The sequence below is a fragment of the Salvelinus sp. IW2-2015 genome, linkage group LG16 (assembly GCF_002910315.2).
Source record: "Salvelinus sp. IW2-2015 linkage group LG16, ASM291031v2, whole genome shotgun sequence".
Taxonomy (NCBI): domain Eukaryota; kingdom Metazoa; phylum Chordata; class Actinopteri; order Salmoniformes; family Salmonidae; genus Salvelinus; species Salvelinus sp. IW2-2015.
Window position 1 is genome coordinate 22,854,130 of NC_036856.1, and position 25,675 is coordinate 22,879,804.

At 44.6% G+C, this 25,675-nt stretch overlaps 1 protein-coding gene and 1 long non-coding RNA gene across 3 annotated transcripts in view; both read left to right on the top strand.

Annotated features, from left to right (window-relative positions):
* Window positions 1-11,663, top strand: part of lrrc52 (leucine rich repeat containing 52) — a 35,121-nt gene extending 23,458 nt beyond the window's left edge. The window contains exon 2 of the mRNA XM_024004636.2: window positions 11,070-11,663. Coding sequence (XP_023860404.1) covers window positions 11,070-11,398 — 329 coding nt within the window. The 3' untranslated portion in view covers window positions 11,399-11,663. The remainder of the gene's footprint in view (window positions 1-11,069) is intronic.
* A 543-nt stretch (window positions 11,664-12,206) lies between these two features.
* Window positions 12,207-13,421, top strand: LOC139028991 (uncharacterized). Of its 2 annotated transcripts, XR_011481219.1 has the most exons (5): window positions 12,207-12,252; window positions 12,298-12,580; window positions 12,629-12,826; window positions 12,914-12,952; window positions 13,351-13,421. It is a non-coding gene; the product is annotated as an uncharacterized lncRNA (long non-coding RNA). The 2 variants fall into 2 exon arrangements; XR_011481218.1 differs by lacking the exon at window positions 13,351-13,421 and having other exon boundaries at window positions 12,914-12,971.
* The last annotated feature ends 12,254 nt before the right edge of the window (window positions 13,422-25,675 follow it).

Consider the following 25,675-nt stretch of genomic DNA (forward strand, 5'->3'; position numbering starts at 1 on the left):
CCCACGGACCTCCCGGTCGCGACAGAGCCTGGGCGCGAACCCAGAGTCTCTGGTGGCACAGCTAGCGCTGCGATGCAGTGCCCTAGACCACTGCGCCACCCGGGAGGCCCTGTTCAGTATATTTTACCAACTATTTAGCAGTCTTATGGCTTGGGGGTAGAAGCTGTTCAGGGTCCTGTTGGTTCCAGACTTGGTGCATTGGTTCCGCTTGCCGTGCTGTAGCAGAGAGAACAGTCTATGACTTGGGTGGCTGGAGTCTCTGACAATTTTTAGGGCCTTCCTCTGACACTGCCTGGTATAGAGATCCTTGATGGCAGGGAGCTCGGCCGCAGTGATGTACTGGGCCATATGTATTATCCTCTGTTGCGCCTTGCGGTTGGATGCCAAGCAGTTGCCATACAAAGCAGGGATGCAGCCTGTCAAGATGCTCTCAATGGTGCATTTTCTTGCTCTCTTCACAACTGTGTTGGTGTGTGTGGACCGTGATAGATCCTTAGTGATGTGGACACCGAGGAACTTGAAGCCTCAACCCGCTTGACCCTCCGTCATGGGTGAACATGGAGTACATGAGGGGACTAAGCACTCATCCCTGAGGGGCCCCCGTGTTGAGGGTCAGCGTGGCGATGTGCTGTTGCCTACCCTAACCCCCTGGGGGCAGTCCGTCAGGAAGTCCCGAATCCAGTTGGTAGAGGGAGGTATTCAGTCCCAGGGTCCTTAGCTTAGTGATGAGCTTAGAGGGTACTATGGTGTTGATCAATGAGCTATAGTCAATGAACAGCTTTCTCACATAGGTGTTCCTCTTGTCCAAGTGGGAAAGTGCAGTGTGGAGTACAATAGAGATTGCGTCATCTGTCGATCTGTTGGGGCGGTATACGAATTGGAGTGAGTCCCGGGTGTCTGGCTGCAGAGCCGAAGATTGCATGTTCCATCCCACATATTCTTTAACCATGTTTATTTTTTTACTTTATACGTTGACAATCTGCACTTGTGAATTCTAAAACATATGGTTGTGTTTGTAATGTTACATGCTGTTCAAATGTCCTATGAATGAACTTAAAATGCTATGTGTCTATATCACCTACAATACAGTCCTCAAATGTCAATTGCCAATAATCTGGAGAGAAACATTGGGAATGTATTCCAAACTGCTTTAAGGAGCTACACATTTGCATGCTGTGGTAATATTAGGTCAAACTTACAGTGCATTCGGAAACTATTCAGACCCAGTCCCCTTTTCTACCTTTTGTTACGATACAGCCTTATTCTAAAATTGATTCAATTATATTCTTTCCTTATCAATTTACACACCATGCCCCATAATGACAAAGCGAAACGGGTTTGAGACATTTTTGCAAATTTATAAAAAAGAATAAACCTTATTTACATAAGTATTCAGACCCTTTATTCAGTACTTCTGAATACTTTCCGAATGCACTGTAAATATAACATTTTCTAAATGTTGTTGAAATGTCCTGTGAATCTCCAAGACAACTGAAAATGTATATTGCGTGAACATCAATGGAATATTGTGTTTAACCTAAAGCAAATATGCTATGAATGTCATAAAAACAGACTTATTTGGAAATTGTGCTACATTGGGGGAATGTTCTGTAACATCCCAGACAACTCCCATAACTTAACTCAATATTCTGGGAACCTTAAAGAACTTAGACCAGGTGTTATTTAAAAAAATATTTMTTTTATTTAATATTTTATAAACAATACAAAACACATACATACAAACGACAATATCAACTCCATCTCACCTGCCCAGACCCACTAGCACCCACATCACTTTCCACCACATGGCCTGAAACGGCACCATTTGTTTCTCTCCATAGCACAAGGACTTGAAATATTGAAATAATAAATCATTAGATTTTTCCATTGTGTTAATGATGGCAGATTGATTKATTTCCACATTTTTAATATACGTTTTTTCCAGATGAGTGAAGAGGAGAATCATCCAACCCATCGGGTACATTATGTCTGATGTATAATACATTCTATACATTAGTTTATACTGGACTAAGCTTACATTTTCATTAACTGTAATTTCGTTAGTTATGCTGCAACTTTCCCTCCATCTTGTGCCAACAAAACGTATACATACAAACGACAATATCAACTCCATCTCACCTGCCCAGACCATCAATGGAAGTCTTTGTTCCAATAGTAAATATTTTTTTCTAAGAGATTGTCAGTTGGATAGGCTCTCTGCAAGGTTTTGTATATCTTCCCTGTCATATGAACATCCTTGTCTGACTCAAATAGGATTTCCTCAAGGTTGCTCTGATGTCCAAAAGATTTCAAATCAAAATGTCATGATATGGAACTTTTAAGTTGCATATATTTGAGACTATCTACATTGGTCAGTCCAAAATTACTTTTTAATTCTGTCATAGAAATAAATGTATTTCCTGTTACCAAGTCATTTATGGTTTCTATGCCTTTACTTTTCCATGTGGACCAATTTATAGGTGAATTCTGAAAGCTATCCAATGATTGTTCCATAAAGTTGTTGTTTTTTTAAACGATTTTGGATCTTGTAGAATACGTTTCATTTTCTTCCATATTGTTATAGTGAAATGTGTTCTAGGAACATTCTTGTAACATCAGGTGAATGTTTTTTGCACCCTAAAATAAACATTGTAGAATAATCTGCACAACTGAACAGTTTGTGTGTTTTGGGAACATACGGTATCCTTTGCAATGTCCCCCTAATGAAACATTGTGGGAGCCTTTAAAGAACAGATTAAATGGCTTCTATGAATGTTCTTGCAACATCAGCACCACTAAACAGTTTTTGTCTTATGAGAACATTTTCTGAGACCTAACGAATGTTCACAGAACCAATGATGGTTTGCTAGATGAGTCATGTTAATAATGATACTACAGGGCTGAGGGGACAGGTGGCTCCTCCTGGATTGTACAGGTAAAACATGTAGATTGGTGTACAATTCAATCTTTGGATAAGAGTTACTAATACAGTTTTTCTCAGTCGCTTTGGTGCATTTTTCACATCATCCCTAATGTGCAAAATAATAAGTGCATTTCTCAGAATAATTTGTACAAACTGCAATATACAATAGATATGTTTCTAAAGCTAGTCTGTCACTAAAAATCCTTTGTACATCTCTCAAAAGTAAATATTCATGCCAATGATCATGTCAGTGTCATCAGAATGATAAGTCATTGAGTCATTGTTCACGAACAAGGTCGTCATAATGTTTAGGCATGTTGTCAATGTAACTGTGTACTTTGACAGTATTACCTGATGTAAACTTAGGCTACAGTTTGGATGACAGTTACTGTATTGAAAATGCACAAGGCTGCACTTCTATGGCATATATCAATTTCAACAGTACTATTTACATATTACTGTATGTGCGTTATTGATTGAAAGAGACTGGACAACCCAAGGGGCACAAAGGAAAAAAAACTAAATTAGAAAGAAACACAGGAAACCACCCCTAAGGCACAACTTTGCCCGCAGCACTGTTGTGCTGTCTCTACACATCCAGACGTTCCTGTCTGTCGGCCCACATATTCTCATCCACATCACACCGGATATTTTCCCTTCCAATGCAACGTGGAAAGAATCTTTTGGAATGCCTTATCCATCCTCTGCAGGCGTCTACTGTGATGTCCTCACATGCTGCATCCATTGCAGCCAGTAGGGTCATGTGTGTGTGTGGCTGACGATCGTACACCTTCCANGTAGGGTCATGTGTGTGTGTGGCTGACGATCGTACACCTTCCACCTCCATGCTGAAAAGAACTCCTCAATTGGGTTAAGGAATGGTGAATAAGGTGGGAGGAATTCTATGAGCATCCTCGGGTGGGTCACAAACCATTGCCTTATGATGTTTGATCGATGGAAACTCACATTATCACAAATGACCACATACTTTGGCAAATCCTCTCTAAACAGACCCCTCTCATCATCAGGGATGAGAGCCCTGTAGAGAGTCTCTAAAAAGTTGAGTAGATGCTMGGTGTTGTATGGCCCTATAAGGGGGATATGGGTTAGGACACCATGCTCTGAAATAGCAGCACACATGCTGATATTTCCTCCCAGTTGGCCTGGCAAATCCACAGTAGCTCTGTGACCGATGATATTCCGACCCCGCCTTCTGCATTTGGTCAGGTTGAAGCCAGCCTCATCCACGTATACAAAGTTGTGAGAGGGTTCACTTGATTCCAACTCCATTATACGCTATATCCCAGAACACACAGTTGAATTTGTTTTGGTAAGGAACAGTGACATAAAATGTACATATATTGCATGTTCCTTCCACAGCAATGGAAATGTGTGCAGTTTATGCTTACTGTACTATGTATCACTATAAAATGTTGCTGTAAAGTAGTTACATAGATATATGTTTTACCTGTACATACTGGTACCGTAGCTCCTTAACTCTGTCCTCATTCCTTTGGAATGGTACACGGTACAGCTGTTTCATACTCATCTGGTTTCTATGCAGCACCCTGTCGATGGTTGAGATGCTAACCGTATGGATGTTTTCAAAGACATCGTTGTCTTCTATAATGGTCCTTTGTATTTCCCTGAGTCTCATGGCATTGTTTGCTCGGACCATGGTGCAAATAGCCTCCTCCTGTTGAGGTGTGAAAAGGCGTCCTCTGCCACCGGTTTGAGGTAATCTTGCAGTCCTATGTGGGGAAAAATGCAGTGATGCATCGCACACTTTCACATAGACAAAAACTATGCGAACACACATTTTACTGTAAAACATACAGGTGGGTGAATGTAAGGTGCAGTATGTATCTGTATAGAGTATATTTCTGTATGCTGTGAAATACAAGTGGACTACTGTAATATGAAGCATTGTAGGAAGTATACAGTATACTGCTTATATACAGTAAAAGTGCACTGTACATTGGTGGACATACCTGTTCTCTCTTCGAAATGTTTGAACTATTGAGGACACGGTTGATCTCCCAATATTCGGCTGCACCCTTCGACCCGCCTCAGCCATTGTAAGGCCATGATTGACAACATGGTCTACAATAGTGGCCCTTATGTCATCAGATATGCGCCTATGTCCTCTTCTGCCTCTTCCTCTGTTTTGCCTTCCACCACGCATCCTTGCTCCTCTTCTTCCTCCTCTTGGCTGTTGASCCTGTTCYTTTCCTGGTCCATCCATTATTGGAAAATTGCAACTCTGTGTTGTGGTCTGTCTATATATGCTTGCCAATTGATTCTTCATGAGATGCACCTTTGAGCAATTTAGACAACTGGTTGATTGTTGGTTGAACTAACACTTTCCATTCCTTCATGAGTGAGGGTCAATTTCACCTGCACGATTCATCAATTCACGTTTTTGTACAAAAGGTCTAATAGAAATGTGTAAAACTATGCTTGACAGTTTATGACAAATAGTTCAACAATTTTGCATGTAATGGCTTATGCAAGGAACTAATGCCTAGATGTTTTGAGGGGTAAGACTATTCAACAGAGAACCATCTACTATATTTTGATCAACATGACATGAGCAATTGATAATGTGGAAAAAAGCTGACACTTGTACATTATCAATTGCAATTTGTTCAAAGGAATAAGAAATTGCTTTAATGATGTGCACAAGTGACTAGATGATTTGGAATTTGTACAAGTAGTATCAAGAATTGCACTTTTGATCTAAGAAATGCACCAAAGCGACTGAGAAAAACTGTAAACACTGCTTCTACTTCTACTCAGGGTCAGCCATCCAACRATACTATGGTAATGATGATTAATGGTATAGTCCTGTCACAGCTTTCCAGTAGGGTATGAGTAAATTGAGGCCCTGGAAAGATGACTCTCTCTCTCTCTCTCTAACCTGTGCTGTGGTTTTCAGTGGTGTGAAGATAGAAGAGGAGTCCGACAGTCACTCTAACTGATGTTGTGTTTTAGCAGTAGTATGGAGTAGCTGAAAGCCTCTTCAGTGTGGGAGCTGTTGTATAAGTCAGTCTCCTCATGGTTGTGTTATAAAGAGAGATACTGACAGTGAAGCACCCACAGTGGGTTGGTTCATTCTCTACGTGGGCAGAGATTGACAGAGAGAGAGATTGACAGAGAGAGAGCTAGACAGACAGACAGAGAGAGAGTTAGACAGACAGACAGAGAGAGAGCTAGACAGACAGACAGACAGACAGACAGACAGACAGACAGACAGACAGACAGACAGACAGAGATGAAAAACAGTCAGAGGGAGAGAGATGAAGAGACAAAGAAAAACAGTCAGAGGGAGAGAGATGAAGAGACAAAGAAAAACAGTCAGAGGGAGAGAGATGAAGAGACAAAGAAAAACAGTCAGAGGGAGATGAAAAACAGTCAGAGGGAGAGAGATGAAGAGACAAAGAAAAACAGTCAGAGGGAGATGGACTGAAACAGACAGTGGACCATCCATTCTGGGGCGTCTGTTTGTAATGAAGATGAGATGGGCCGGTTGAGTGGTGGCTGTTATGTGATCTGTGGATGGGGGTGGGGGTAAGGGGGCACAGCAATCCCGTCTCCCCAAGGGCTGAAGCAGGCGTGTGCGTGCATGCAAGAGATGACGGGTTGTCAACGGGACAAGGCCCCTCACAGATTATGACAGAGTGACGCGAGGGACAGCCATGTGATCTAATACACACTGGAGAGAGCGAGAGAGATGGAGAGAAAGAGGGATAGAGAATGTGAGAGAGGGGAGGGGGGGAGAAGGAGAAAGGGGATGAAATGAGCGAGAGGGAGAGAGGAAGATCCATAAAGAGCCAGTGTGAGTGCAGGTTTTTGCTCCAGCCAAAGCAGTAACCCTGCAATGAATGTTACAGTTCCATTACTATGTCAATCATCTGATCGGTTCACAATCAATAACAAGTTGCGGAATGACAAAGGACCAAAACCATACCGTGAGCTGCAACTACTAATCTTGGACATTTGCTCCGGGCCAACTGAGCTGAGTTGGTCTACCTCGTATTTGTCTGTGTGGTGTGCCGGGGCAAGGTAAGGACTAAGCACATCGTGCCTAATCAGAATAAGAACTTGCATAATGTTGCCTAGCTAACTCAACGTCATCATGTGCCAGTCTATTTCTGCCCAGACAGGCAAAGCTTAGGTTACAATCCGTGTCTGATCTGCTTTGTCGGATCCTGACCTGCATTAACCTCAGAGCAAGTCCCTGACACATACACTGCTCAAAAAAATAAAGGGAACACTAAAATAACACATCCTAGATCTGAATGAATGAAACATTCTTATTAAATACTTTTTTCTTTACATAGTTGAATGTGCTGACTACAAAATCACACAAAAATTATCAATGGAAATCAAATTTATCAACCCATGGAGGTCTGGATTTGGAGTCACACTCAAAATTAAAGTGGAAAACCACACTACAGGCTGATCCAACTTTGATGGTAACTGTCCTTAAAACAAGTCAAAATGAGGCTCAGTAGTGGTGTGTGGCCTCCACGTGCCTGTATGACCTCCCTACAACGCCTGGGCATGCTCCTGATGAGGTGGCGGATGGTCTCCTGAGGGATCTCCTCCCAGACCTGGACTAAAGCATCCGCCAACTCCTGGACAGTCTGTGGTGCAACGTGGCGTTGGTGGATGGAGCGAGAACATGTTGTCTCAGATGTGCTCAATTGGATTCAGGTCTGGGGAACGGGCGGGCCAGTCCATAGCATCAATGCCTTCCTCTTGCAGGAACTGCTGACACACTCCAGCCACATGAGGTCTAGCATTGTTTGCATTAGAGAAGAACCCAGGGCCAACCGCACCAGCATATGGTCTCACGAGGGGTCTGAGGATCTCATCTCGGTACCTAATGGCAGTCAGGCTACCTCTGGCGAGCACATGGAGGGCTTGTGCGGCCCCCCAAAGAAATGCCACCCCACACCATGACTGACCCACCGCCAAACCGGTCATGCGGAGGATGTTGCAGGCAGCAGAACGTTCTCCACGGCTCTCCAGACTCTGTCACGTCTGTCACATGTGCGTGTGAACCTGCTTTCATCTGTGAAGAGCACAGGGGCCAGTGGCGAATTTGCCAATCTTGGTGTTCTCTGGCAAATGCCAAACGTCCTGCACTGTTGGGCTCTAAGCACAACCCCCACTGTGGACGTCGGGCCCTCATACCACCCTCATGGAGTCTGTTCTGACCGTTTGAGCAGACACGATGCCACATTGTGGCCTGCTGGAGTCATTTTGCAGGGCTCTGGCAGTGCTTCTCCTAATCCTCCTTGCACAAAGGCGGAGGTAGCGGTCCTGCTGGCTGGTTGTTGCCCTCCTACGGCCTCCTCCACGTCTCCTGATGTACTGCCCTGTCTCCTGGTAGCGCCTCCATGCTCTGGACACTACGCTGACAGACACAGCAAACCTTCTTGCCACAGCTCGCATTGATGTGCCATCCTGGATGAGCTGCACTACCTGAGCCACTTGTGTCGGTTGTAGACTCCGTCTCATGCTACCACTAGAGTGAAAAGCAACGCCAGCATTCAAAAGTGACCAAAACATCAGCCAGGAAGCATAGGAACTGAGAAGTGGTCTGTGGTCACCACCTGCAGAACCACTCCTTTATTGGGGGTGTCTTGCTAATTGCCTATAATTTCCACCTTTTGTCTATTCCATTTGCACAACAGCATGTGAAATTTATTGTCAATCAGTGTTGCTTCCTAAGTGGACAGTTGTTTCACAGAAGTGTGATTGACTTGGAGTTACTTGTGTTGTTTAAGTGTTCCCTTTATTTTTTTGAGCAGTGTATTAACACGTACACACGCACACACCTGTCCAATCAGAGATATAGACACCTCAGCTACAACCTCATGGCCTTGTTGATATAGGATGCATTTAGGTTGGATATGATAGATGTCCTTGTATTAACCATTTAAATATATCAGTTTATATGGAAGAGCTGATTGTGGATTTACACTATATACATGACCTGAGGCTACAGAGAATGACACTGTTAGTGACATGAAGGGGGTCAACTCTACAGTTAGCCTCTCTCTCTTCTCCTCTCCCATACTCAGCCAGGTCTAACGTGAATCAAGTCAGTATTCGACGTCCATCCATGTCTGAGGACGTTGGGAGATGACATGGAAACTGGCCACTAGGGACTATTATCCTTAAGTGGGGTGGGGGGCATAAGCATCTGCCTCTGATTCCAAAGGTTGTATTGAATCCAGCAATACAAAGCTGTTTTTGATATTTTAGTTTTAAGCCTATCCCAAACCTTCTGCCCAGACAGGGAAAGCTAAGATTACCCTCCATGTCTGATCTGACCTGCTTAAACCTTAAGAATTTGGAGTTAATTGCCTAAACTAACCTGAGATTTGACATTTGGAACAGCTTCTAAATTTACATTTGAGAAAAATGGATCAACGTCTAATTCTAACGTAAGACTGTGAGAGTCTGGTAGCAACTACTATCATAGACTAATATCTGTCCATCCTCTTTTCTGTCCTCTTTCTCTCTCTTTCTCGCTCTCTCTCCATCATTCACCCCCTCCTTAAGACCTCTGTCGTTATTGAAGAGAGAGTGCATTTAATTAACATCATTTACAGTATGAATCCATCAGTGCCCCGTTCACAGCCAGACACAACCACACACACACACACACACACAACACACAACACACACACACACCACACACACACACACACACACACAACACACATACACACGCAGACATGAACACACGACACATGCCCTCAGGCACGCATATGTGCAAGCACACACACACACTTTAATGTCTAGGAAGAAGAAAATAAAAGTTCTGTCTTCTTTTTTGGAAAGGACAAGTAAATGCAATTCAACATGAGAAAGGATAGTGGAGGGAGGAGAGATGGAGGGAGGGAGGGGATTGAGAGAGAGATGAAATTATGAGGCAGTGCATATCCAGTTCTCTCTGCATATCCAGTCTTCCTCATCTGACACCTTCCCACTCTCTCCCCCGTCTCTGGGAGGATCAGCCAGTGACAGAGGTGACCCAGTCTGTAGGTTCCTCTCTCCTCACACTCATTGTCTGTAATGGTTTGATTGACAGAGGTGACCCGGTCTGTAGGGTCTCCTCTCTCCTCACACATCATTGTCTGTAATGGTTTATTGACAGAGAACAGTGGCAATGGCAGCAGCCTCTTAGCCCTTAACTTGTTGATGAGCAGTATGATGAAGTCAATATACGCACTGTTTAAGGTCAGAAAACAAACTAAAGACGAGAAAGACGAAAGAGAGCGAAGAGAGAGAGAGAGAACAAGATAAAGAGCAAGAGAGACTGGGTGTTTAATTTGTCTCTGCTCTATTTCATCTTTTTTTAATAGAAGCCAGCTGTTAACAGATGCCAAAAAGGAAACAACACTATCTGTCTTAGAATGTCTTGTGTTCTATGAGGGCTGGTCAAATGTGGTGTGTTGTTGCTGTTGTGTGTGTGTGTGTGTGTGTGTGGTGTGTGTGTGTGTGTGTGTGTGTGTGTGTGTGTGTGTGTGCGTGTGCGTGTGCGTGGTGCGTGTGTGTGTGTGCTGAGCATTCTAATATGTCTGTGTCCTAGATGTGTCCCAGACCTGCATTACCCTGAGGAAATCTATAGTGTCTACAGATCATTTGTCACAAAGGTTATTACAGCTTTGTGTGAGTGAGTATGCTGCATTGTGGTCATTTCTATTTCCCCCCCCTCTCTCTCCCTTCTACGTCCAACAAGCTCTCACAGTCTCACTTCAGAATTAGATGTACATCCATGTTACTCAAACTTCAAATGTCGTAGTGGTTAAGTTTAGGCATTAACTCTGAATGGTTAAGGTAAGCGTTAAGGTTTGGGATAGGCTTAAAACAGCTTTCTATCCCTGAATTCGAACTTGCAACTTGCTTCCACCATCCCTGTCCACAACGCCCTAGCAAAACCAAAACCTACTTGAAGGTAACAGCGCTCACTGTTGCCTCTATTGGCCCCCTGGCCAATGAGTGAGACTGGCACTAGGGAAGGAGGGATTTTCTTCCGACGAGGGTCAGACAGCTAAATCTCTCTTTTCTCTCCTTCTCTCTAGATGGCTAACTCTTTCTTTCTTGTCTCTCTCCCTCTCTGTAGACGAGGGCCAGACAGTGTGCCAGGAGCCTCCAGAGCTGTCTGGGCAACGGCTGGCTGAAGTGGGCATGCAGCTGAGGGCAGACTGCCACCAGGGCCTGGGCTACTGGGACTACCTGTTCTTCATCGCTATCGGCTTTGTCATCTTCAGTGCCGGCACCGTGTCGGCATGGGTGATGGGTGTCCTCATGGTGCTGTACGAGAGATACAACAAGAGGAAGGGGGAAGACATGGACAGTGATGATGAGGAGGAGAGACATATGGGGGGAGGGATGATGGGGGGAGGGAATCAGGGGAATGGGGATGTGAATAAGCCTGGCATGCAGGTGTGATTGAGTTATGAGGAGGAGGGGGAGAGGAAGAGGGGATGGGACTCTGAACAGCCGGAAGAGAAGAGGCGAAAAAGGCTGAAGAGGAAGAAGAGAGGATACATTAGGAAGAGCTTTGGAGTGATGGAAGGACACTGAAGAAAAGAAGAGGAATAGAGTAATTAGAATAAAGACACTGGGACCTTGGACTCTGTAGAAAGACAGTCCTGTTCTGACTGGGTGTCTCTGAGTGGGAGAAAACAGGACAGACATTTTACCCCGTGTGTGTGTGTGTTGTGTGTGGTGTGTGTTGTGTGTGTGTGTGTGTGTGGTGTGTGTGTGTGTGTGTGTGGTGTGTGTGGTGTGTGTGTGTGTGGCGTGTGGCATGATGCGAGAGAGGAGAGAGAGAGCAAAAAGGGAAATAGGCCTTCCACTTCAGGACTACAGGAGTGACTTCTGAACTATTAAGAGCAATAAGCCCCCCACTGTTACATCACACACACACACACTCATCACAGATGCTAAGAGCTGGTTTCTCTGGTAAATCAAAAAGACCCTGGAATAGTGAATAAACCGGTACCACACACAGGTTGTAAGTCTACAGTAATATTCTAGTTCTGCCCAGAGTTAGCTACGGTAAACTGGGGCAGAAACCATTGCACACATCTCTCTCACCAGGGGGAACAAGTGATCATAGGTCTAGACAACCCTGCCCCTCCTCTGTCTCCCCCCTCCCTTCTGTCCACCTCAAACTCGTTTAGCACAGAGCATACACATGAGAGTAGTGTGTGTGTGAGCCAGTTTATTCCAGTGTAGTTGATGAGAGCAGCAGGTGTGTGTTAGCTAGGTTATTTCCAGTGTAGTTGATGAGAGCAGCAGTGTGTGTTAGCCAGGTTATCCAGTGTAGTTGATGAGAGCAGCAGGTGTGTGTTAGCCAGGCTATTTCCAGTGTAGTTGATGAGAGCAGCAGTGTGTGTGTGAGCCAGATTATTCCAGTGGTAGTAGATGAGGAGCAGCAGTGTGTGTGTGAGCCAGATTATTTCCAGTGTAGTAGATGAGAGCAGCAGTGTGTGTAGCCAGGTTATTTCCAGTGTAGTAGATGAGAGCAGCAGTGTGTGTTAGCCAGGTTATTTCCAGTGTAGTTGATGAGAGCAACAGTGTGTGTGTTAGCTAGGTTATTTCCAGTGTAGTTGATGAGAGCAGGCAGTGTGTGTGTTAGCTAGTTATTTCCAGTGTAGTTGAGGAGAGCAGCAGTGTGTGTTAGCCAGGTTATTTCCAGTGTAGTTGATGAGAGCAGCAGTGTGTGTGTTAGCTATTATTATTCCAGTGTAGTTGATGAGAGCAGCAGTGTGTGTTAGCCAGGTTATTTCAAGTGTAGTTGATGAGAGCAGCAGTGTGTGTTAGCCAGGTTATTTCCAGTGTAGTTGATGAGAGCAGCAGTGTTTGAGCCAGGTTATTTCCAGTGTTAGTTGATGAGAGCAGCAGTGTGTGTGCGAGCAGGTATTCCAGTGTAGTTGATGAGACATTAGTGTGTGTTAGCTAGGTTATTTCCAGTGTAGTTGATGAGAGCAGCAGTGTGTGTGTGAGCCAGATTATTCCAGTGTAGGTGAATGAGAGCATTAGTGTGTGTTAGCTAGGTTATTTCCAGTTGTAGTTGCATGAGAGCGCAGTGTGTGTGTGTGTGGAGCCAGTTATTCCAGTGTAGTTGATAGAGACAGCAGATGTGTGTTTTTAGCCAGGTTATTTCCAGTGGTTTGATGAAGCAGCCAGGCACGTTGTGACCTGTGTGTGCAGCAGTTATTTCCCAGTGTAGTTATTGGAGAACAGCAAGTGTGTGTGTTAACAGGTTATTTCCAGATGTAGGTGGTGAGACAGCAGTGTGTGTGTGAGCCAGGTTATTCCAGTTAGTTGATGAGAGCAGCAGTAGTGTGTGTTAAAGCAAGGTTTATTTCCAGTTCAGTTGATGAGAGCAGCAGTTGTGTGTGAGCCAGGTTATTTCCAGTGTAGTTGATGAGAGCAGCAGTGTGTGTTAGCACAGGTTATTCCACGTGTAGTTGAATGAGAGCATTAGTGTGTGTTAGCCAGGTTATTGTTCCAGTGTAGTTGATGAGAGCAGCAGTGTGTGTTAGCTAGTTAATTCCAGTGTAGTTGAGAGAGCAGCAGTGTGTGTTAGCCAGGTTATTTACAGTGTAGTTGATGAGACAGCCAGTGTGTTGTTAGCCAGGTTATTTACAGTGTGTTTGATGAGAAGCAGCAGTGTGTGTGTGTGAGCCAGTTATTTCCAGTGTAGTTGATTGAAGTCAGCAGTGTGGTTGTTTAGCTAGTTATTTCCAGTGTAGTTGATGAGAGCAGCAGTGTGTGTGTTTATATGTGGGCGTAGAGCATTAGGAGGATGTCAGTACTACGTTTCACTGGGTGGGTAATTTGTAATCACACTCCGTGTCCCTGCCTACTGAGACACATCCACACTGACACACATGCACTCCTCTCAAGGGCACAGCTACAGTCAGACCCTCAGGCCTGGGAACATTAACACCCCTCTTTCCATCCGTCTTTCCATCTCTCTCTTCATCCTTCTCTCCATCCCTCCACACGCAGGAGATGAGTCCATAGCTGTCACTACATGCAACCCACACATGTGAACAAGCAGGCACACAAGCAAGTAGACACTCACACACTCATGCACACACAGACACACTAACATATGCACACAGACACACACACACACAAACATACGCACACATGCACAGACACAGATACACAGCTCAATTGTCAAAGCTTTAGCTGGTCAATGTCAGATGATAGATTTATGAGCAGCTAAACCGTCTCAGCAGACTCACAGCCTCAGGACAGATGAGACTGCTGTTAAGGTGTCTGTTCCATGTATTGGGGGACTGTTTTTATGTTGACAGGGCCAGAAGGGGTACGTGTTAACTCGTGAGAGGACAGAGCAGGGTATAAATACTATCACTGAAGGATCAACAGGATCAGGGGGATTTAGGGTGTGTAAAGGGTGTAAGAGGTGTGGGGATAAAGGGTTTGAGTCCAATGGTCGGGATGTAAGGGTGTAGAGAGGTCATGTAGGGTGTGTGTGTTTACAAATGGAAGGCTTGGGTATGTGTGTGTGTGTGAGGGTTCTCTCTCGGTTACAGAACTGTTGTTGCGCAGTGAGTCGCCAAGGGCAATGTACTAGAATCTTGCTGATGTCAGCAACTGACCAATAAGAGTATCCTCTGGCACCTGAGGCCCCCTTTCATCCCCCGAGAGCACTGTGTGTCTGTGTGTGTGTGCATGCTGTGACCTCAGCCAAGGTCCTGTGAGTGTATCATTGTGTGTGGCTCTTGCTTCTGGTTGACTCAGGGGTGAGTGGGTTGGTATATTAAACAGCCATCAATGTTCATGCATTGTTGCAGAATGTCATGATCTTGCCATCAGATTAGGGCTGCATCTCAAYTCTACAGGGGCTTCCTCTACTTGCCTCCTCTCCTTCATATGCACTAGTGCTTCCCTAGGGCTTGAAATTAAGGAGACGAGACAAGAAAAGGAATCTTCAAACTGTAAACTTTTGCACCGGAGGAGAGCAGTCATAGAAACCGATTACTGATAATAATAATAATAATAACAATATTAATCGTGTTCAGATCCGAGAGTAGAAAGAGAGAAGTAGACCTCCTTCTAGCGCTGTCAGTGCCATCAATAATCTAGTGATATTGGTGAATTTATCCACAGTTACTTACGTGTCCTTAAAAATTGCCTTTAACAAATTACAAAAAAACTTTTCGTTGTGTTCAAATGTGTAGCATATTAAAAACTTTATAGCTTACTGTTTTATTGGTTTTTACTTTCCTAAAACAATAATTGTCCACTTTACGGTTCAGATCTCCGAGATTAGAGCACTAAATCCCCCAGGGCACTAAATCCCCCAGGGCATTCATTGCATGCAGACAGGCAAATACACCAAGGTGTCCACTGTGGATGAATATTACAAAAATAAATATAAAGGAAGAGAAGCTTAGGCCTAGCCTTAGAGAGACCGAGAAATGTTCCCGACACCGACATGCTTCCTTTATCCTTGTCAGATAGGCTACTATTATACAGAAAGGCGTACAGAAGGAGGCTAATTGGTTAATATTTTTTTATAAAGATAAGCATTATATTGTTAGATTAAAGGAGTAACTCTGTAAGGCCTAAAACATTGTTCCTTACCTCAAGTTCAACTGTCGGAGAGACTTGGAGCGCCGGTGCGCGCTGCCTTCATAGCCCTGCAGTAGCTAAGCCTAATAATAGACATACCACACCAAACCTTCATAAAATACCAACAGGTTATTACATTGCGGCAACAATTTCAACGATTTTACTGAGTTACAGTTCATATAAGGAAATCAGTCAATTGAAATTAATTCATTAGGCCCTAATCTATGAATTTCACATGACTGGGCAGAGGCGCAGCCATGGGTGGTCCTGGGAGGGCATAGACCCACCCACTTGGGAGCCAGGCCCAGCCAATCAGAATGAGTTTTTCCCCATAAAAGGGCTTTATTACAGAAAGAAATACTCCTCAGTTTCATCAGCTGTCCGGGTGACTGGTCTCAGACAATCCCGCAGGTGAAGAAGCCGGATGTGGTCCTGGGTTGGCGTGGTTACACTTGGTTTATTCAGCTTCTTGATATGCCACACTTGTCAGGTGGATGGATTATCTTGACAAAGGAGAAATGCTCACTAACAGGGATGTAAACAAATTTGTGCACAAATTTTGAGAGAAATTAGCTTTTTGTGCTAATATTATGTATTTTATTTCAGTCGGTAATTCAACACAAGCACACCACACACACACACACACACACACACACACACACACACACACACACACACACACACACACACACACACACACACACACACACACACACACCACACCACACCACACCACACCACACACACACATTGGGGGATCACAGAGCTGGTTACACAGACACAGATCTCTGTCCCATGAATGAGCTGGTCCAGACAGAGATGACTGCGCAGACGTGAGGAGACACCCGGGGGGAGAGCCGGTGTGTGTGTTTGTTTTTTGTGTGTCCAGTCTGTTCTGGAGAGTTCCGGTTTCAGGCCGTCCACTGAACCATTATCATACAAGTTGGATACACACACATTGCTAGTGTCTGGGTAGGCTCGGAGAGAAGAGCAGGCTCAGAGATATCACGTGCATTTCTCTCTCTCTCTCTCTCTCTACTTCCTAGTGCCATTCTCTCACATCTGCTACTGTGAGGCTCTAATCTCTCACACCTATCTCTCTCTCTCTATCCCTCTCTATCTCTCCTTCTGTATTCATCTCGGTCTCTCTCCATAACTGGGGGCAGAGTTGTACTCAACAACACAGCTGTGTGTGTGTGTGTGTGTGTTTGTGTTTTTGGTTTTATTGTCCTTGTGTGGACCAGAAGTCCTCACAAGAATAGTAAACAAGGAAAAGTGGAGACATTTTGGTCCCCACAAGGAAAAAAGGCTATTTTAGACTTACGGCTTAGGTTTAGGGTTATGGTTACGATTAGGGTTAGGAGTTAGAGTTTGGAGTTAAGGTTAGGGTTAGGTTTAGGGTTAGGAGTTAGAGTTTGGAGTTAAGGTTAGGGTTAGGAGTTAGAGTTTGGAGTTAAGGTTAGGGTTAGGTTTAGGTTTAGGTTTAGGAGTTAGAGTTTGGAGTTAAGGTTAGGGTTAGGTTTAGGAGTTAGAGTTTGGAGTTAAGGTTAGGGTTAGGTTTAGGGGAAATAGGATTTTGAATGGAAATCAATTGTTTGGTCCCCACAAGGATAGTAAAACAAATGCGTGTACGTGTGTTAGCTCCAAGGACAGTATCAGAGCGTGAGTATAAAGAAACCATCTAATGCAATAAGTCAATTACTCATCCTGCCATACACACACACACACACACACACACACACACACACACACACACACACACACACACACGTCATCATCAAGGAGGGGGAAAGCTAAACACAACTATTGCTCTTGTCCACACACACTTCTATGGTGACTTTACGTTCAGCACACATACACTTTGCACAGCATACCAGTCAGACATTGTACTGAGTACAGGAAAATCTAGTTGTCTGCAGTAATCCGTTTGATTGCTTGTCCTTGGATGGGCCTCAGTGGAGAAAGGGGGAAGAAGGGAGAGAGAGATGGAAAAGGAGAGATGAGAGGAACCACTATAAAATTCACTTCACAATATATATGCTGTAGGAATGAAAAAGTGAAATGAATGTCCATTACGTAGTAGTGTTTTTTAACTAAATGATGTGATTTCATGAAATAGCACATTTGGTTTGTATGGTGTGAACCTGAGTATGGAGAGGAAGAGAGAGAGAGAGGGCTGCCCCTTCAACTGCTAACACCACAACGGTTATTTGACAGGCTAACAGAATCTTCTTGTTACTGGCGATGTACAACCTGTACACACTCTGTCCTTACCAGTAGAAACCAGTACCCACATAGACACACACACACACACATATACACACACACCACTCTACTACTGTATGACTCTACACATGGCTGTCTTTTGTCTACAGCAGTTCCAGCTATTTAAAACTGCAGTAACTTATATTAAGTCATATTGTATCTTTTACTATTATTAAAGGATGTTTATGAACGTGTTTTCTTTTTTTCCCTTTGTGGATTCTGTCGTTTCTTAACTTGAATGTGAAACTACCACTATGTCAGCCCAATGTGGCAAGGAAGGGAGAGAGGGAGTGAACAGAGAGCAGAGGCGTGATTGATTTAGCCTTTCAACACCCTGGTACTGGAGAGTGTTAGAAATGTGGAGGGACGGGAGGGGAGGGGGAGCGGGAGGGGAGGGCGGGAGGTAGGTGACGAGAGAGAGGGAGAGAAGGGGCCTGATGAACAAGGGAGAGAGAAAATTGGAGAGAACAAGAGGCAGAAGGGATGTAGAGAGAAAGATAGGGGGYGGGAGAGAGAGAAGGGTATTGGCTGCTCTCTGCCTTCATAAAGGTGGTGAGAGGAGCTGTTGTCCTGTCTCTACGCATGCACTCATCCCTCTCCCATCCTTATCTCTATCTTCCCCTCTCTCTGTACTTCTCACACTCCCTGTCTTTCTTCTCCTTCTCCTGCTCTCTCGTACTCTATATGTGTCTGTATTGATACCTTTACTGCACCAAAGGGATTCTCCCTCACATTATAAACCCAGTCACCCCTTATCTCTTCTCCCTCTCCCTTGCTCTCTTTATCTCTCTACCCCTTTATCTCTCTCTCGCTCCCTCTCTTTCACCCCAGTCATTTGGACCTTATTTAGACTTCTGGGTCCCCCTCCCTCCCTACACTGTTCAGCCTTCCCTCTCTCTCTCCCCTCTCTCTCTCCCCTCTCTCTCTCTCTCTTCTCTCCACCTGTCTGGCAGCATCTGTATTTTTATTATCTAGCGTCACCTGCTCCAGGATGGGTCAGACACTGCAGTGGAGCCTCCTCCATCCTCACATACACACACCCACCCAACCACACACACGCGTGGACACACACACACCACACAATGTGAAGTATCTGCAATCCTCTTACACACACTCTCCACCGCGCAGTATACACAGCCATCCTTTTTCCCTATTACGCGTGTGTGTGTGTGTGCGCGTGCGCATGCGTGTGTGTGTGTGTCCGTGCAATTGGGTGTGTGTGGTTGGGTGTGTGTGTGTGTGTCGTGGCCCTATGTCAGTGTGTGATGTATCACTGAGGCTGTAGGCTGTAAAGGAGGAGAGAAGATCAGACATGACAAGCCAATGCCAGAACGCCAGGCCTGGGATGTGCTGTCAGATAATCATCATACTCTTTATGCTCCCTGACAGCTGGATGTGTCACCAGGGCAGAGACCCAAAACAATGCAGGGCTGCATCTTTATAGTCTAACATTCTTCTCCTCTCCCCTCTCCTCTAATTCCTTTACACTGGATCTGACAGAACTGAACAGCAAAATCCTGGTAAGTACACCCATCAAATTGTTTTCTTCTTGCCTGGGTTTTCAGATCAGCGCAGGTGAAGGAGAGGAGATAAGAAGAGGAGATGAGGAGAGGAGAGGAGACCACTCTGGATGATGGACACCATCCCCGCTGTAGATTTGGAACAGCCCATCAGTAACCTGGTAGCCATTGACCCTCCAGGACCAAGCCATTAAACCCGAGGGGAGAGGGGACCGTGGAGGGTCAGTCATACTGCAGTGAGGGCTGGCATACAGCACCACAGGGTTATCTGGAAGCCCCATAAAATATTAAAATATACAGCGTTTTCGTTCTAACTGCGGTAGGCTTTGTCATGTGGAGTGTGGGGGGAGAAAGGTTGAGTTCGTTCTACTTCTACCCCATCCTATTGTCCCAGCAGGATTCTTTCTCTCCTGTCTCCTGATTTATATGTACATATCCTTCCTTCAGCAGACCGCCCATTCCGGGGAGTTACTGCACTCACACAGACCTGCATTTCACAGGTAACATACACTAGCTAGGTGTCGAGCAGTAAAATTGTGGGAGGCTACTGACAGACAGAAACCGGCACCTGTAGAATGCATTTTTCCCCCCTGATTGCAGGAAAATGCCTCTATGTAAATGGGGCTGTTGAGCTGAGGAAGGTGAGCATGCCACAGATGGCATCATCATAATCATTACCATCATCATCATCATGGTGTTTCTCTGATCCTTATTATAGCAACTCTGTCCTATTATAGAGCCTGAGTCCTACTGTGACCTCCGACTCATTATCATCACAGAACTCCCCCTGGGTCCCCTCTACCTCACCCGCCTCACCCCTCGCCTTCTCCATACGCATGCACAAACACTCATCACCTCCTTCTGCCTCCTCCCTGCCTTACCCTTATCCCTCTGCGTCCCTCATCATGCACTCACACACGCGCACACACACTCACACACACACACATACAGACACACCTCCTCATGCTTGCCTCCCCCTGCCTGCCTCCCTCTCTCAATTCTATTGCAGGTTTGGCTCGTGTCGACACCTTTCCAGATTTGGATGCCTTTGATTGAGAATTCCCCAGCTCAATCTCCTCAGTTCCCATACTTAGGGCTCTCTGGAGCTACTCTGACACACACACACACATACAGTGGGGAGAACAAGTATTTGATACACTGCCGATTTTGCAGGTTTTCCTACTTACAAAGCATGTAGAGGTCTGTAATTTMTATCATAGGTACACTTCAACTGTGAGAGACGGAATCTAAAACAAAAATCCAGAAAATCACATTGTATGATTTTTAAGTAATTAATTTGCATTTTATTGCATGACATAAGTATTTGATCACCTACCAACCAGTAAGAATTCCAGCTCTCCAGACCTGTTAGTTTTTTCTTTAAGAAGCCCTCCTGTTCTCCATCATTACCTGTATTAACTGCACCTGTTTGAACGTTACCTGTTATAAAAGACACTGTCCACACACTCAATCAAACAGACTCCAACCTCTCCACAATGGCCAAGACCAGAGAGCGTGTGTAAGGACATCAGGGATAAATTGTAGACCTGCACAAGGCTGGGATGCTACAGGACAATAGGCAAGCAGCTTGGTGAGAAGGCAACAACTGTTGGCGCAATATTAGAAGATAGAAGAAAATAGAAGAAGTTCAAGATGATGGTCAATCACCCTCGGTCTGGGGCTCCATGCAAGATCTCACCTCGGGGCATCAATGATCATGAGGAAGGTGGGGATCAGCCCAGAATACACGGCAGGACCTGGTCAATGACCTGAAGAGAGCTGGGACCACAGTCTCAAAGAAAACCATAGTAACACACTAGCCGTCATGGATAAAATCCTGCAGCGCACACAAGGTCCCCCTGCTCAAGCAGGGCGATGTCCAGGCCGCTCTGAAGTTTGCCAATGACCATCTGGATGATCCAGAGGAGGAATGGGAGAAGGTCATGTGGTCTGATGATTCAAAAATAGAGCTTTTTGGTCTAAACTCCACTCGCCGTGTTTGGAGGAAGAAGAAGGATGAGTACAACCCCAGAACACCATCCCAACCTGAAGCATGGAGGTGGAAACATCATTCTTTGGGGTGCTTTTCTGCAAAAGGGACAGGACGACTGCACCGTATTGAGGGAGATGGATGGGGCCAGTATTGCGAGATTTTAGCCAACAACCTCCTTCCCTCAGTAAGAGCATTGATGATGGGTCGTGGCTGGGTCTTCCAGCATGACAACGACCCGAAACACACAGCCAGGGCAACTAAGGAGTGGCTCCGTAAGAGTATCTCAAGGTCCTGGAGTGGCCTAGCCAGTCTCCAGACCTAAACCCAATAGAAAATCTTTGGAGGGAGCTGAAAGTCCGTATTGCCCAGCGACAGCCCCGAAACCTGAAGGATCTGAGAAGGTCTGTATTGAGGAGTGGGCCAAATCCCTGCTGCAGTGTGTGCAAACCTGGTCAGAAACAGGAAACGTATGATCTCTGTAATTGCAAACAAAGGATTCTGTACCAAATATTAGTTCTGCTTTTCTGATGTATCAAAACTTATGTCATGCAATAAAATGCTATTAATTACTTAAAAATCATACAATGTGATTTTCTGGATTTTGTTTTAGATTCCGTCTCTCACAGTTGAAGTGTACCATGATAAAAATTACAGACCTCTACATGCTTTTTAAGTAGGAAATCTGCAAAATCGGCAGTGTATCAAATACTTGTTCTCCCACTGTACATAAGCACTCTTGCACATGCACACACACATACCTTTCTGCTTCACTGTGACCTTAATGAGGTCTAATCATGCCTCTCTCTCTGTGTCCCCCTCTTCTTTTTTAAATCTCAGTATCTGTATGTAGAGTAGTATAGAACAGTGTTTGTAAACCGCCCACTACACTAGTTAACAGTAAGAGAGGGGAAAGCCCAGCTGCTACCAGTTAGAGAGAGGAGAAGGGGATGAAGCAGTAGAACATGCATAGATAGGGATATGAGCTATATTTTGAATGTCTCTCCAAACGCACACACACTAATTTCTTCTCTCTCTCTCTCTCTCTCTCTCTCTCTCTCTCTCTCTCTCTCTCTCTCTCTCTCTCTCTCTCTCCTCTCTCTCTCTCTCTCTCTTCAATTCAATTCAATTCAATTCAATTCAAGGGCTTTATTGGCACGTTAACATTGCCAAAGCAAGTGAAGTAGATAATAAACAAAAGTGAGATAAACAATAAAAGGAACAGTAAACATTACACTCACAGAAGTTCCAAAAGAATAAGACATTTCAAATGTCATATTATGTCTATATGGCATTCCGGGTGGCGCAGTGGTCTAGGGCACTGCATCGTTGCGCTAGCTGCGCCACCAGAGTCTCTGGGTTCGCGCCCAGGCTCTGTCGCAGCCGGCCGCGACCGGAGGTCCGTGGGCGACGCACAATTGGCCTAGCGTCGTCCGGGGTTAGAGGAGGTTTGGCCGGTAGGATATCCATGTCTCATCGCGCTCCAGCGACTCCTGTGGCGGCCGGGCGCAGTGCGGCTAACACGGGGGGCCAGGTGCACAGTGTTTCCTCCGACACATTGGTGCGGCTGGCTTCCGGGTTGGAGCGCGCTGTGTTAAGAAGCGGTGCGGCTTGGTTGGGTTGTGTTTCGAGAGACGCATGGCTTTCGACTTCGTCTCTCCCGAGCCCGTACGGAGTTGTAGCGATGAGACAAGATAGTAATTACTAGCGATTGGGACCACAGAAAATTGGGGAGAAAAGGGGTAAAAATGTAAATAAAAAAAGAATAATAATATTATGTCTATATACAGTGTTGTAACGATGTGCAAATAGTTCAAGTACAAAAGGGAAAATAAATAAGCATAAATATGTGTTTGTATTTACAATGGTGTTTGTTCTTCATTGTGTGCCCTTGTGGCAACAGGTCACAAATCGTGCTGCTGTGATGTTTGTGTGGTATTTTACACAGTAGATATGGGAGTTTATCAAAATTGGATTGTTTTTTTCGGATTCTTTGTGGATCTGTGTAATCTGAGGGAGATATTGTGTCGCTAATATGGTCATCCATTTGGCAGGAGGTTAGGAAGTGCAGCTCAGTTTCCACCTCATTTTGTGGGCAGTGGGCACATAGCCTGTCTTCTCTTGAGAGGCCAGGTCTGCCTACGGCGGCCTTTCTCAATAGCAAGGCTATGCTCACTGAGTCTGTACATAGTCTACGTTTTCTTAAGTTTGGGTCAGTCACAGTGGTCAGGTATTCTTGACACTGTGTACTCTCTGTTTAGGGCCAAATAGCATATCTAGTTTTGCTCAGTTTTTTTGTTAATTCTTTCCAATGTGTCAAGTAATTATCTTTTTGTTTTCTCATGATTTGGTTGGGTCTAATTGTGTTGCTGTCCTGAGGCTCTGTGGGGTCTGTTTGTGTTTGTGAACATAGCCCCAGGACCAGCTTGCTTAGGGGACTATTCTCCAGGTTCATCTATCTGTAGGTGATGGCTTTGTTATGGAAGGTTAGGGAATCGATTCTCTGTAATTATTATTACGTGATTAAACTAATCATGTAAATGTAATTAACTAGGAAGTTGGGGCACCAAGGAAAATCTTCAGATTACAAAGTTAGAATTTTCATAATATAACTCTTCAGATATTTTAATATCTGATCAATTAGTCTTCTAATTAATGAACTATTCTTTACCTCACGTTAGTCTCATTCCAAACGTCGTAAATTGTTGGTTATCTGCACGAACCCAGCCTTTACTCTGAATCATCCATACACCAATCGTCTTGAACATTTATTTACTAACTAACTAAATAATCACAGAAATGCATAAACAAACAAACAGTAGATATGGTTACAAGGAAATGARAGGGGAGGTTCCCTAGTGGGCTAAACCGATATGGCAACTTGGTAGCCAAAGGGAAGTGGGTGTGGACTGAGAAGGGCGGGAAAGACAAAAAGGAGTCATCTCACAGTTGATAATTATATTAATTGAAATGCTAATCCTTTGCACATGAACGCTCACTCATTTGGGAATAATTGCAATCAATATATATTTACGCTCAGTGTGTCGTCGTGATCTCTGTTGGAATCGTCCGTCTTTCTGTCGGAAAGTTCATCCGAGCGTCTCTCTGCTTCGCTGAAGTCTTTCGGGGTTAGAATGGATACCTCAGAGTACCATTCAGAAATGTTCTTATAGATAGATGTTTTGGCGGTTGTCGGTCTTCGCATCCCAGGTTGACATAATTTCTAGCGGCAGACTAGTAATTAGTATCTAAAATTTGCTCTTATTCTGTRGGGATCGATAGTCTCAGAGTTTAACCATTTCCACCCGTGTAGCCAATGCTCCACGTGGTATGGTTAACAATTTAACAACCATTACAACCTTAGCGTAAACTGAGGTTTTTGTGGTCTCTACTCAAGCCTTTGACCCCTCAGCTGACCGAGGTATGCACGGTCTGAAGAGGATTTCTTCAGGTGGAGGTTTTATTCGTAACAGTAGAAAAGTGCTGTCCCATGAGCCAGATCATGACTGTGCTCATGGGGGTGAGCCAACGACTTAGTTAAACTTTAAAGGGAATACAATTCTCTCACATTAACAGTTTAAAATCACATTACATCATTTCACAATAGTTTCATCTTTACTCATTCATTTTATACAATAATTAGACGCAAACCTCATAATGGAGGCTCATGTATAAACAGAGTTATGGTAATGTGGCAGTATTGTCTTTCATGAGGTCACAAACATGAAACAAAACGGACCAGGTCATAGCTGGCTTCTCCACCGACCGTTTACACATTCTTCAAAACATGGATATTGTTCAGTTCTCAAGTTCTGCGATGTAGAAGAAGTTCCTTTGTTCTCTCTATGTGTCTCTTTCTGCATGGCCAGGGGGAGAGAGCCTCCTCCAGGAATTTACGACCTGAGATAACAGAACCTGGGTGTAGGAGAGGAGAGAGGGGGAAGCCACTAGCTATACCCAAAGAGGGCCACGTCATGACAGCGGGTATTGGCCTAATTCTGCTCTGCATGCATTATTTTGTGTTTTCCGTTGTACACAGGATATTTTAGCAGAATTCTACATGCAGAGTCTCAATTTCGTGTTTGCCCCATTTTGTGAATTCTTGGTTGGTGAGCGAACCCCAGACCTTACAACCATAAAGGGCAATGGGTTCTATAACTGACTCAAGTATTTTTAGTCAGATCCTAATTGGTATGTCAAATTTTATGTTCCTTTTGATGGCATAGAAGGCCTTTCTTGCCTTGTCTCTCAGCTCGTTCACAGCTTTGTGGAAGTTACCTGTGATGTTTAAGCCGAGGTATGTATAGTTTTTTGTTTGTCTGTCTGTCTGTC